The sequence below is a fragment of the Rousettus aegyptiacus genome, unplaced genomic scaffold, assembly GCF_014176215.1.
Source record: "Rousettus aegyptiacus isolate mRouAeg1 unplaced genomic scaffold, mRouAeg1.p scaffold_m13_p_16, whole genome shotgun sequence".
Lineage (NCBI taxonomy): Eukaryota > Metazoa > Chordata > Mammalia > Chiroptera > Pteropodidae > Rousettus > Rousettus aegyptiacus.
Window position 1 is genome coordinate 47,563,750 of NW_023416291.1, and position 13,342 is coordinate 47,577,091.

Sequence of the window (13,342 nt, forward strand, 5' to 3'; positions counted from 1 at the left end):
TAAATATAATAGTCACTGTGTCTTTCTACTCTCAGGTAGATTGAATGGCCCTGAGGAACAGGACTAAAGCTTGAAAGACTTCGCATGCGAAGCACACAAAGGACAAGCTCCAGTTTTACTTCCTCCAAACGCATTGGATTCACAAACTTGTGCCCTGATTCCCATGGGCGACGAAACCTATTCAAAACCCCACTAAGAGAAGCTTCGCCCTCCACCTATACGAAAGGTGCAGGTGGCTGACGAAGGCAACCCCACATGTGGAGAGACGGAGGCTAGAAGCAGATGAAGCGGCTGCATAGCACTCTGGAAGCGAGGACAGAGGGCTGGTAGGGCTGGGAAGTGAGGAACAGCGAACACAGTCTAAAGCAAAAGGAGGTTCAAGGACGTTTGGTGTGGAAGCAGCTAAAGTTTGTCACTGGAGTAACTTCTCCCAACTTACGTGATGGGGAAATGACTTTGGTTTGAGAAATAGTGCATTTTAGATCACAATTCTCAAAGGCATCTAGTTGTGGGAAGGAATCCAGTTCCCAAAATATACTTGTTTAAGACCATTTCATGTGTGCAAGCTCTTGCTGTGAAGGTCAAGTACGAAACTCTAATGTCTGGGAGTTAAGGGAACTTCTGAAGGAGAGAAGAAACAGGAACTTACACAGGCGATCAATAAGTCAACTAGCTAGCCGAGTTTCTTAACTTCCAGATCAAAGATCACTGGTTGGCGCTACACATATAGGATCACAAAGTTACCAAACAAAGTGAAATAAAGAAAAAAAAAATACTACACACTGTACCCTAAGAAAAGAAATATAAACCTACCTTCTCTTCTGAGGAAATAGTAAGTTTGTCACTTGAGATTAAGCTGCACACTTGTTCAATGCCCAGGTTGAGAAATTCTTCACTAAGTACAACATCTGCAAAATGCTGCTCTGTTAGGAAGGTAAAAGAAAATCTATTAACACTAACAATCCATTATCATTAGTTTCCAACTGCCTTAAAAAAGAAGATTTTCTTAATCTAACCCCAGAATGAGAAAACCAGCTGCACTCCCTCAAAGTAAAGATTCAGACATGGGTGCCAAGACTCCTCAATGGGAAACCAACAGTTTCTTCGACAAATAATGTTGAGGAAACTAGATATCCGCATACAAAAGAATGAAGGCAGGCGCTTGAGTTGATTTTGACTGGTGACCTGTGAGTTTCCTGAACTTGAACATCCAAATCTATTTGCAGATTTGGGAAGCTGTCAACCATTATTTCTTTAAATGCGCTTTCTGTCCCCTTCTATTTCTAGAACTCTGATGGTTCACAAATGGGTCCTTCTGATGGTATCCCACAGGTCTCCTAGGCTTTCTTACTGCTTGTCAATCTTTTTCCTTTGTCTTCCTCTGAACGGACGGTTTAGAAGTTCCCATCTTTAAGCTCACTGTTTCTTTCTTCTGCTTGACCCAGGCTGTCGCTGATGTTCTCTACTGCGTTCTTCATTTCATTCACCGAATTCTGCCACTCCACTTTTTCTTCTTGGGACTTTTTATGATTTCTCTTTGTTAAACTTCCCCCTTTTGTTCATGTAGTGTTCCCTCGATTTTGTTGAATTGCCTTTCTATGTTTTCTTGTAGCTCAGTGAGCTTCTGTACAATAGCTATTTTGAAGTCTCTGCTGGGTAGATGACAGATCTCCAAGTCTTTGGGTTCAGCTACTGGAAGATTCTTGTGATCCTTTAGCGGTGCTCTGTGTCCTTCATTTTTTCTGGTCTCTGGAGTTTTGCAATGGCGTGTTTGCATTTGAAGTAGCAGTCACCTCCTCCAGTCTTTACTGACTGTCTTCAGGAGAGCGATACCTTCCACCAGCCCTGCTAGAGATTCTGAGGCTTTCTCAGGGATTCAGTTCTTTAGTCTCTCTCAAAATATGTAACCTGAAAATGAACTCAGTTTCATAGGTATGGTCTTACTTGGGCATACCAGAATGTGATAAGCATATTATATTCTTTGCAACATGGTTATATTTTTGACTGCTGTTGAATATACAATCAACTAAAACTCTCTGGATTGGTTTGGACGATACAAGACTAATACTTGCACAAAGCCAAGATGGGCAATTCTTCCCTTTCATTGAATGAATTATTTGGCTCACCATACCTCAGTAAGGTACTGTCAAAATTAGCAGGTACTGCACACTGGCAGAAAACATACACGCTCAAATGCACCAACAAAGCATTTACCTAAAATTTAATGCTAAAGGGCAGGTCACACCAGAATGTATCCTGTTTCCTCTATGCATGTCCGGGGTTAGCTTCCATAGCCACAACCTTGCCTCGATCACCTCCTATCTTCGTTACCCTTGTGATTACTCTGCTACCAACCTCAACTATTGTTTCCAATCCTTTCACTCACATGTTGACAGATTACTCTGTTGCTAGCACAGAGCTTTCGCTGTGACATTAGCCATTTGCCTTTACTGGTTTACCGCTGCCATTGAGTAGAGCTGATCCAGTCATACTGGCATTGAATAATCAGTTGCATTACTCTGAACATATCCCATAACTGCAATAGAGCGTAACTCCCAGTGTTTCAGACGATGCCATAAACATGCAACATGCGTTAAACATATACTATACATACATAACATAGATATATGTATGCTTCCTTCTATATTACATAAGGATTCTCTAGAAGTATTTATTTTTCCTGTTTGCTTCCTTCCTGCAAATAAAATAAGCTTATCAAGAAATAAAAGGCAATCCCTAGGATTTGTCATACTAAGTATAAGGTCAGGTCCCTCAACCTAAATTAAGTCTAGTGAAATCAATATAGAAGTCCAGAGTTTTGCTTGTTCTGTTTTGTATGTACGCTGTGATAAGGTACAAAGTGCCCTACTCAATTTCTAAACACCAAGCACCTTTTTGATTAAACTTAAATGCCAGGTGGGGTTCCTGTAATTCCTCTGTACTCCATCTAGTTTCTCATCTGAGATGTGAGGATAAGTGCATGGATAACAATAGTATTTTACATCTACAAACAGCTCATCCTTGAAAGACAGGACATTAAAGTTTTCAGGAAATTAAACTATCTCTGGTCTTCATTTTCCTAATTAATAAAATGAAAGTCTTAGACCAGATAACTGCTGAGGTTCCCTTCAAGTGCAAACACTCTATGATTCTCTGATTCTGAATACTGTTAGACTCGAGGGGGAAACAATTCACATCTCTATCTCCAGCAGCTCCGTGAACACAGACAGCTCTGGTGAAACCTGAAAACGGCTCACGCATCTCAGCTGGAAAAACTGTCACCGAGGCAGAGCGAGGAGACTGCATGTCGTTTCCTAGGGCATAAATGAGGACCGTAATGAATGCAAGAATATAAAAATGATTAATTCTTCTAAGACGTGTCATTTAAGTCAGCATGAATCCAGTCAAGAAGTGCAGTAGATCAAATGCTTTCCGCACTCTCTGAAGAAAGAATCTTTTGTATCAGTCAATTAACATTGCAATAGACTGCTGAATAATCAGCGTCTATTCTTTGGTATGCATATGACATAGTCAAGGCTAGTAATACCATTATTAAAACCACTCTCTCAACAAGTTTGAGAGGGCAGCTTTCAAAACCACGGGCTTGTTTTGACAGATGTTTACCCCGGTAAGTGATTCCTAGCCTAAATTACAGAAGAGTGGGAAATGATTGAAGTAAATTGATCGAGGAAGAAAACGTTATAAGAACTGCTTTTACAGAGAATAAGGAATAATCGAAATATGCTAAATTTGGGTGTGAGTTAACGACGGCTGGCCTGCAAACCACTTGCAAGAAGCAGGGGTTAAACAGGACTGAGGCTGTCATCGCCCACAGCAGCGTGGGCAAAGGCGGGCACCTAAAGAGGGTAGCTCTGAAATGACTGACCAGTGGGTGTAAGCTGAGCAGCCAAGAGATGACTGGGAGAACTGGAACCAGAAAGCACGTGTATATATAAAGAAACATCAGTGCAGGAGACGTAAAAAATATGGTCAACGCAAAGGACGAAGCGCGGGAGTCCCAAATACCAACAAGGTGCCACATGCCCTGGAATCGTGGTCTAAGGAGGCAAGTGGGTTCGTGGAGGAAAGATGGTGGCCAGAAGGAACCATGCAAGGGGGTCTCGAGGGAGTCGACGGTACAGATCTGGAAGTCGCTGGTGGCAGGAGAAATGAAGTATGGGGAGGGGAAGGACAAGGTATGTGCCAAAGAGGCCTAGGACATAGAAAAGGGTTAAGGGCAAGAAGAGAATGGGGCGTGAAGGCCACATCGGTGCCTAGAAAAGAGGGCTTGGCTGCAGGTAATTCTGTGACCGAGCAATGCTGAGTGTTTATCAACCCCGGAATTTTACCAAGAGCGCTGGCTTGCCGATGATGCTGCAAATTTGCCCAAAAGTCAATTAGAACTGATACTAAGTCGCTTCTCCAATTTTTATTGTAGGGAAGGTGAGACGTAAAAATGCCTAAAAATCTGAAATTATTATTTCCCTTAAATTTATTAGAAATTTTTACCATTCAGGCAACTTTTGTTTATCAATGAGGAAAATTAAATAAAATTCATAGTTGAAATTAAAATCTAACTTCCCAAAGACTCTTTTGCTGGGACTATTAAAATTCATCAAAAATCGTGGGTTCAGCTTTGATCTCCTGTATATTTTCAGCCTGGCAAAAATGCTCAAAACAAAGGTTTTAATGATTTGGGGGAAATAGTTAAAATATGGACACCAGTCAAAACACATGCAAAATAAAAAGGTCCACAAACCAGCGTTCTCCAAACATCTACACGCTTGGAGTTAGATGTAAAAATTCCATCTTTACATAAGAAGCAAAGAGTAATTTTGTACAGCTTTTCAGCTAAGAAAATTACTCAGTAGTAGAACAAAGGCTGACTGCGGTCCAGAACACCACGCCTCTACATGCAGGTCATTTAACTTGGCTGGGCGGTCACCCTCTTTTGTTACTGGTGTGAAGCTGTGCACTACACGCCCTAGAGAAGCAGCCGGGCCCACGCGAGCCGGCTGTGACTGCCAGCAGGGTCCTGCTAAGCCCACAAGGACAACAGGATGGCCAGCAGGAATTCCACACCCTCCCCGCTCAGACTCTCTACTGTCCCCCCTCAGTTTCTCAGATCTTTCCTTTCTCTGAAGATGATGAGATTATGAAAAATAAGCACAAGTCCATAGAAGAGATTTTCACGGAATACTTTAATACTTTCATTTCGCCTGTACGATTTAATTATAATGAAAACCAGTGAGCTCATTTCCAATCTGCGAGAGAAAGGAATGACGCAGATCGTAGGGCCAGGATCTCCAGTAAGCTCTCAAAGGATAAGGAAAGTTTCAGTCTGCTACGCGCAGCCACACCTTGGGTCCGAGAGCATCCTGAGATGATACAGGTTCTTTCCTTTCCATCCTCTCTCCCTCCGCTCCTCTTTCTCCTTCCTTCTTCTTTCTGTATGTACGTACGTACGCATGTGTCTATGTATAACTCTTCTGCTGTTCTTTACTTCTTCCTTTCCTACTTTCTTGCCTAGATAGACCTGTCGCAGCCCCTACTTATCCCGCTACCTATGACAGGGATAGAAAAGTAAGATATTAACTTCCTTGCCACTGTCCCCCTTTACTCCCTCAGATCTTTTCACATGCTCTTGACCTTGAAAGTAATATAGAAATTTGGGTAGATTTTCTAAACACATAAAGTGCTTGAATTGTAAAAAGAAAGGAGCAAGGAAGGAGCTAAAACACAATAATTTGTTTATAGCAGAAAAAGAGAGCTATGACCATTTTCCTGTATGGACTCCTAACTCTCCACTTCTTATTTGCTTAATATATAAAAACAATCAGATATTTTCACTAGGAAGAACAACTGTTTTTAGTATTTTACTGGACTATTTCTTTTAGAAAGTTTGTTGAACTAGTTATGAATACGCCGAAGACACAGAAATGGCTTCGTTATATAAGGTTGGTCACTGTAATTTTCTTTGTTTAAAATTATATAGATGTAATAGTATAACAGAATTGCTTCAAAAATGATACAAGAGGATGCAAAAATTTATCAAGCTATAGACTTAATGATTTGTGTCCTTTTCCATATGTATATTAGACTCCATTAAAGTTTACATGTAAAAAACAGTATCAGAGGAGGGGAAATAAAGAGAGGTTTAGCAGAAACAAGATTATCCAGGAGCTGACAATGCTTAATGTGGGAAGATACAATGTCACTATAAAAAAAAAAAAAAACTAATTAAATAATAAAAAAAAAAGCTGGATGATGAATATTATTCTATTTTTTTAGGTGTGAAATTTTTCACAATAAATGGCATTATAAAATATTGCTTGTAAACTTAAGAAACTCAAGTAAATAAAAGATGTGAAAGCATGTATAACAGTAGAACATCATTTAAGACTAGACTTTAATTTAAAATACAGTGCACTAAAAATTTAAAAAAACAAATTTTTCTTTATAATTTTGTGAAAGTGACAATTTTTCCATGAAAAAGTCTTTGTATAATTACGAAGAACTCTACAAATTAAAAAAAGAGGTGTCCCAATTTTAGTGGAAAATTGTTCGTATTTTATTCATAAATTGAAGGTTTTAAATAAGAAAAAGACCAAAATCTAATCATCTTCTAAAACACAGTAAGTGAGCTGGCTCTGATATGAGTAAAACTAAGAGTTCCGGTACATCATGTAATCTGTGCATGAGCGTGTTTCACATCAATCCTGCTTTATTCATTCCTTCCCAGCCCCTCTTTCTCTTGAGTCAGTAGCAACATTTGTCAAACACTTTCGAGACAAGCAGCAGCCCAAAAAAGATATAATGTTAAAAAAGTAATTGCTTTATGCAGAAAAACTATCAAAAAATATATAAGCCTCCTTGGTTTTCCTAATATAAATCACTTATAACAGGCACGTTATGTCTAGCAGTTAATGGGTCTTATGGATTTAGAAGGAATATTTTCTCCTTAGCTGAAGAACAGAATTGGTTGGATGGGTACACATCAATGAATTTAAATTTGTCTTCGGTTTTTCTTAAAATGCCTCCTCCCACTCAAAAGGATTACAAGAATATCATTACACAGTCTAGGCATTCCCCAACTGACATAAGGGTTGTGTTCTAAAAGTTCATCCATAAATAAGCTTTCTGGAATTCAGATCACATTTTCCTACTGAAACAATTTTACAAGGGGCAGTTAACCCAATCAGGCCACACTACAGAAATCTGTAAAGTTCAAACTTGGACCTACTATGTTCTACAGAAGCACTGTGTTGTGTTTTGTTTTGTTTTGTTTTGGACTAACCACCTTATACCATTATTTCCTTGATAAATGCAATAGAAATTCTAGCACTACTTCTCTCCAATGTTTTACACACACACACACACACACACACACACACACACACACACACCCCTTACCCAGGTCTGTGTACCAAAATGTCCCTTACTATCAGAGTAAACATGACAGAGCAGAGTTTAGACGAGGGGCTCTTGCATTTGAAGATTAGAAGAAGTAGGGGTTTCAGAGATCATTACAGGGCAGTGGTTATGGATGGTCTTATAGTTACTGTTTTTATCGAGTCTCAAAGATACAGAGCAGTGATGATGGCTTGTAACTTCCACAAGGCTTACCTTCCAGAAAGATGGTTAAAAAAATAAATAAAACCTTCCTCATAATCATTTTTAATATGTATTTTTTAAATGTTTACAAACTCAGAGCAAAATAAATTACTGGTTACTTTCGAGTACTTTAGCTACACTCAAAGCTGTAAGAATTCTCCTCTCCAACTGAGAGATGGGGGACCTGAGGGTCCTACATAGCAACCGAGGGATAGCTTCCTTGACAACAGTGAGAAGCCCTGCTCCCTCTGCCACAGGGAGAGGATGCCGGCACAAGGTTCTAGAAGCTACTGTCTAAGGATACGGCTGCCTATCTTGGACCTACGTTTTTACTCCACCCAAAAGTATCTAAATTTCATTGCTCTGAAGACTTTTAAGCAACAAGATTGTTTTCATGGATGCAAGAGAAAAATGTAAAAAAAAAAAAAAAAAAAAAAAGAAAAAATGACTTAATTTTCATATATAAACAATTTCTTTCATGCTTATTAATTTGAAATCTTGAAAGAAAAATACATAGGGATTTAATTATTTGCATAAAATTAGCTATTCTGTAATTTAGGCCCGATACCAATTTATAGGTTGTTTTTTAAGCTCAAAATATTATGAGCATGCGTCAATTACGCAGCGGTACCACTGTAGAATTGTACATGTATTTATATGAAGTCCAAAGCCAGAAACGGGACGCGACTTCCCAGAAATCGCTACAGAATCCTGCCGGCACTCAAGCGTTCCGCACTCCTGCGGGCTCAAACTCGGCCGAGGCCGCGCCACTTGCCTGCGTAGGTGTTGGCCTTGTTCAGGAGGTCCGTGCACGCGTGCATGTCTGCGAACGCCCGGATGCCCAAGCAGTTGACGGGATGAAGCTGGGATTCCAGAAACTCACAGCACGTCTTCTTCACGTCCTGTAGCTGCAACAGACCAGCTGCTGGCAGGAGCACCTACGACACACGACGTGCGACACGTGAGTGAGCAGCACGTTTAGGCAGCTGGCTGGAAAAGCACCGCAGCTGTTTAAAACTTCCGCGTAAGGCATAAGGGGTCCAGCCACCGCTCATGATCTGCACCTGGATCCATACGTAGAAAAGTAGTGTAACGATCTGCGAAAATAAAAAGAGTGACGCCTCTTTATACTCCCCGTAATTTCTATGGAGTCTTTCAAAGGTCTCTTCTTGGTTACAAGACTATAAGAGAAATTAGCTCGTATTAGATTGAATGGTTTTTTTATGCTTACATAAACGAAATGTTCCTTCACATTTTAAACACATAAATTACTAGGATGCTAGGGGGTGCTATGGTTCAGTGAAAATGATCTTCCCTTAGTTCCAGCAGTCATGAGCTTCGGTGACCTGTGGGGCAGGGGTGAGCCCACAGTAATACACACCATAGCCAAGCCTCATTTTGTTCTTCCACTGTCTTAACCATACAACGAACTGCCTTCCTTAGAGGGCAGGACAATTTTAAATTCAACAGTCTTTGGCTATAAGCAGATGTAGTGTCTCCAAAATGTATTACATGTGCTTGCTTTTACTACATAAAAGGTAATTGCTAATAATAATTTTTTAATTTGTATTTTTATTTGAATAACTTCAAGAAATTCTGTGCTAATTACAGGTTACGCTATGAGGTTTAGTCAGTATCTTCACTATAAATACTATATCCAACACTATAACTGCTTTTCAAAGAAGTCAATAATGAAACATTTTTCCTTACGAGTGAAATTAATACAGTGCTATGTTAAGGACCATATTTGAAAGTCAAATTTAGGAAAAAAAAATTCATTAGAAGAAGTTCTTAAACATCTGCTATTCTTTTATAAAAGCCAAAAGGCTGGGGAGGGGGAAAAGCCTCAACTATTAAAACGATGATTAATTTTAGAAAAAAAAATCATGTTAGCATTAAAAAAAAATAAACATCTAAGTTTCCTCTATAATTGATGTTCATATAGGCCAAGCAAGCTGTAGCCCAAAGAGAAAAGAAATAGTTTTGAATATCTTTTACAATGTTCCTAAATCTACATAAGAAGTCCTGGGTGTGGAAGAGAAAGAGTGTGTTTCTGTCTTTCTGTAACACAAAATTACTCTATTTCCTTAAAGGAACCAAAGAAGCTCCAATTCTAAGGTTTAAAGCTTACATGTGAGGGCCTATATATACCCAACCAAACAGTCATGAATTAAGGACTACCAATATTTGGGGTTTTTTTTGAACATAAAATAGTATCAAGAGATAATGGCTTTTCCTTCTGAATTTAAGCAAAGTGTAAATAATGCTGTTTATAGCCAAACGTGTTGTATAATACGTTTAGTGTGTTTCATCATGTTATGAGAATGCATCTCCATGGAGATATCTTTAGTTGAAGACAGTCTGCACATTGGAGGATTTTCTGCACTGGTGTAATTGAGCTCTGAAGTGATGTAAAGTACATTCCACAATGCCTACTTAACAGCACAGCCATTTAATTCAGCAAATGGATATAGTTAAGAAAGTGGTCTTCAGCGTAAGATTCAATTTCTGAAATTTGCACAAATACTAATGATCACCCATCTAATCGGCATTTTCCCAGAGGCAACACAGTGTAGTACAGTCGCATTCATGAATTTGGGAATTCAGGACAGAGATACTTGGGCGGAAAAGGTGGCCGGGCAGAAGCAGGCTCGTTCACGCATTTTTGGTGGGAGTATACACTGGTTCATCAACCTCTACAAAGAGCAATTTGTTTATTTCAATCGGAATTACAAATGTCCATCCTCTGATCCAGCGACTTGATTTACAGATAGACTAATATATGCAGAAAATCTCACATGTACAAGCCATTCGTTAGAGCATTACTGTGGCGAATAGCAAAGGTTAGAACGAAGCCTAAACGTCCATCATAAGGAGACTGGTTAGATACTTGTCATCATCCATTCAATGGACGGCTGTGCAGTCATTCAAAAGAATGAGGAAACTATGTGAATGGGATAATTTCTATGATATATTCTTAAATGAAAAAAAAAATCAGTGATCAGTTGATACTATAACATATGCACACACCCACACTTATATACACATCCATCGGAAAAAGAAGCTATAGCAGGCTCTAAAATTTTTATTTTGCTTCATTAATGTTAACATTATCACTACCAAATCGAGATCTACCTTGTCACGAGACTGAAATTCATAAAAGTGTAGAATCTCAGATGTGGAAAGAATATAACAAGTCAGGTAGCCTAAGGACATAAAAGTTATTTTGATTATAGGCCATGTAGATAGAAATTCACGTATAATTTTTTATTGATGGCGATGATGAGTCAAGTGTTCCCATGCTCGGCGACCATGTATTAAATATACCTTAAATGTTAGTCAAATGTATAAAACGAGTTGATTCATCTGCTTTTGTCACAAAATCTTTCAAAAATTCCTTGGTTTTATGACACAATTTTACTAGGACTAAACTTCAGTATCTCATAATTATAAAATTAATTACATACAGCCTCAAAAACAGTAATTGGGCCAGATTTACTGACATGACCCCTGGTGACCATCAGTCACCCGTGATGAAAGCAGGAAAGCAGCTAGGGCCACGTCAACCGTCTCGATGACTCTGTGTACTAGCTGGAGAGCCAGCAGAAACAAAAGAAAATAAAACACGCTCCAAATGTCAGATGAACCACATCACACAGCCAGATCCACTTCAATAGCTGGCAGCCTATGACCTGGATTCTTGAGCTCAAATCAAACGTCCTAATTTGCCTGATGAAGAAACCAAATCCTAGAGAGGCAAAAGACTTGACCAAGTCATATACAGCTGGTCAGTGGAAAGCTAGAGATATAATCAAATTCACCAAAAATTTGTCTACTGTTTGTTCCATTACCGTAAGCCTGTCTCAAGGTGCAGAATGGAAGTGCTTGTCTAATTTCTAAATTTCCAATGCTGTGAGTAATAAAAATAATAATTTTAACAATGCAACTTAGAGCTGTTTCCATTTATTGAGTAATTACTGCATCAGGCACTGTCCTGAGCACTTGACAGGCAATAATACCCCATTATCCCCATTACGCACAAGTGAACACAAAGGCTTGGAGAACTTGTGTAACTTGCCCAAGGTCACACAACTGGTATGGAACAGGTCGAGTCTGCTATGAGCGCAGTATTAACCAAAGTGGCTGTAATGCTTTCAGATGGCACATGGATAAACATTCTCGTGTTAATAGGAATATGTTTTGAAAGGTACCTTCTATTTATTTTAATAATATAAATCATGTCGAATTAACTTAAGCAAAAATTGAGTCAATGTAGAGAAAAACATTAAATGTTTAATAGTATCGGCAGTCCAGAATATAGCCAAATCGCGGCAGTGGCACGCAAATTACTAAATTTAGAAAACCATGATTTTAGAGATCGGTTTTAATATTGTAATCGCTCAACATCTGACATCGTTCTGATTCCTGTGGTTTTCACGTGTCACTGAAAAGGAATCCAGGGCTATCATAACCCCACTGCTTATTTTCTGCAAAGCGGATAAACTATACTATTAGTGACAAATGTGGCAAACACCTAGTAACATAATGAGGCGGTTGCTTAATTTCCTATATAGGTCACAAAGAAACCTTAGGCACGCTAATCAAGAGGTCTAAAGAATAAATTTATATCTTTAAAACTAGTTTTTTTGAGCTCTATAGAGCAAAGACGCAGTTGAATATGTGCTGTTTCTTATTGTGAGGTGGAATTATATTAATACCATAAACCCCCAGCCACATAGAATTAGGATCTAATAGAGAATTTCCATTGGCTTCATTTTCCATATACTTCACTAGTGTTAACTTTGAGACTGATTGAAATAACCCTAAAGCACTCTAAGATCCTCAAGTATATTCCAAAAGAAAGGACAATTAAATCTGTTGTATGTCCTGAATGTTAATGCTATAGTCTAAGAATCTAAACGTGATTAATTCTCATACGGTGTATACACTGAGGGAGGACCACTTTCCAAAAGCTGAAACATCTCTCTCCGGGATGCTGAGTCCTAAGAAAAGACACAGAGCAGGCGGTTTGTCTTGGGGCCGGACCCTCACGTCTCCTTCCTGCAGCCTCCTCCCTACATTTCCTCCTGTCATTCCTTCTTCTACATTATCCCCGAGCCCTCCACCAGACGTTGGTTGCTCCCTCTATGGTCTCGGTCCCTTTCAGGTCATGACTAATAGCACTGCTCCATCTAATTTGCTCCCTAATGCTCACCACTATCAAAACTGATCTTCCGCATTGGCTCCCATGTTCACTGTCTCTCTCCCTGCAAAAGCAAACCCGCCCTATGACAGTAAGGTCATATCTGTTTTACTCCCTGTGGTACCCTCGGGTTAACAGAATATCTAGGTGCCCAATAAATGAATCGACCTGAATGAAAATTAATTTGCTACTCTTGTGAATGTCTGTATTTTAAAAGAAATACAATTTTGGATGTCTTTTGACCCAGAAATACAAATGCCATTTCTAGAATGTATCTGTATAGGGCATTTGTGTCCTACTGCAAACCCTCTTAGCTCTACCTCTTGGCCAAGCCTCCACGGCAGCAACCAGGTCTAAGCAGGCTTCGATCACCTCTGTGAAAATGTTAACGTCGCCGGGCATCACCCCAGCCCTTACCATATCTCTCTCTGGCCTCCTACCCAGAGAGAGCACTGGGGTCTCACACTTGCCTCACCCGAAAACACAGGGAAATACCGCTTGTGGAGCCACCCTGGGCCAATGAAG

At 39.4% G+C, this 13,342-nt stretch overlaps 1 protein-coding gene across 5 annotated transcripts in view; it reads right to left on the minus strand.

Moving 5' to 3' along the window:
* The window catches only part of KLHL2 (kelch like family member 2), a 91,997-nt gene that overhangs the window by 20,475 nt on the left and 58,180 nt on the right, over positions 1–13,342 (minus strand). For all 5 annotated transcript variants that reach the window (XM_016154588.2, XM_036233980.1, XM_036233982.1 and 2 more), the window contains 2 exons: positions 8,390–8,552; positions 814–923 (listed from right to left, as the gene is read on the minus strand). In XM_016154588.2, the coding sequence (XP_016010074.1) occupies positions 814–923; positions 8,390–8,552 (273 nt within the window). The remainder of the gene's footprint in view (positions 1–813; positions 924–8,389; positions 8,553–13,342) is intronic.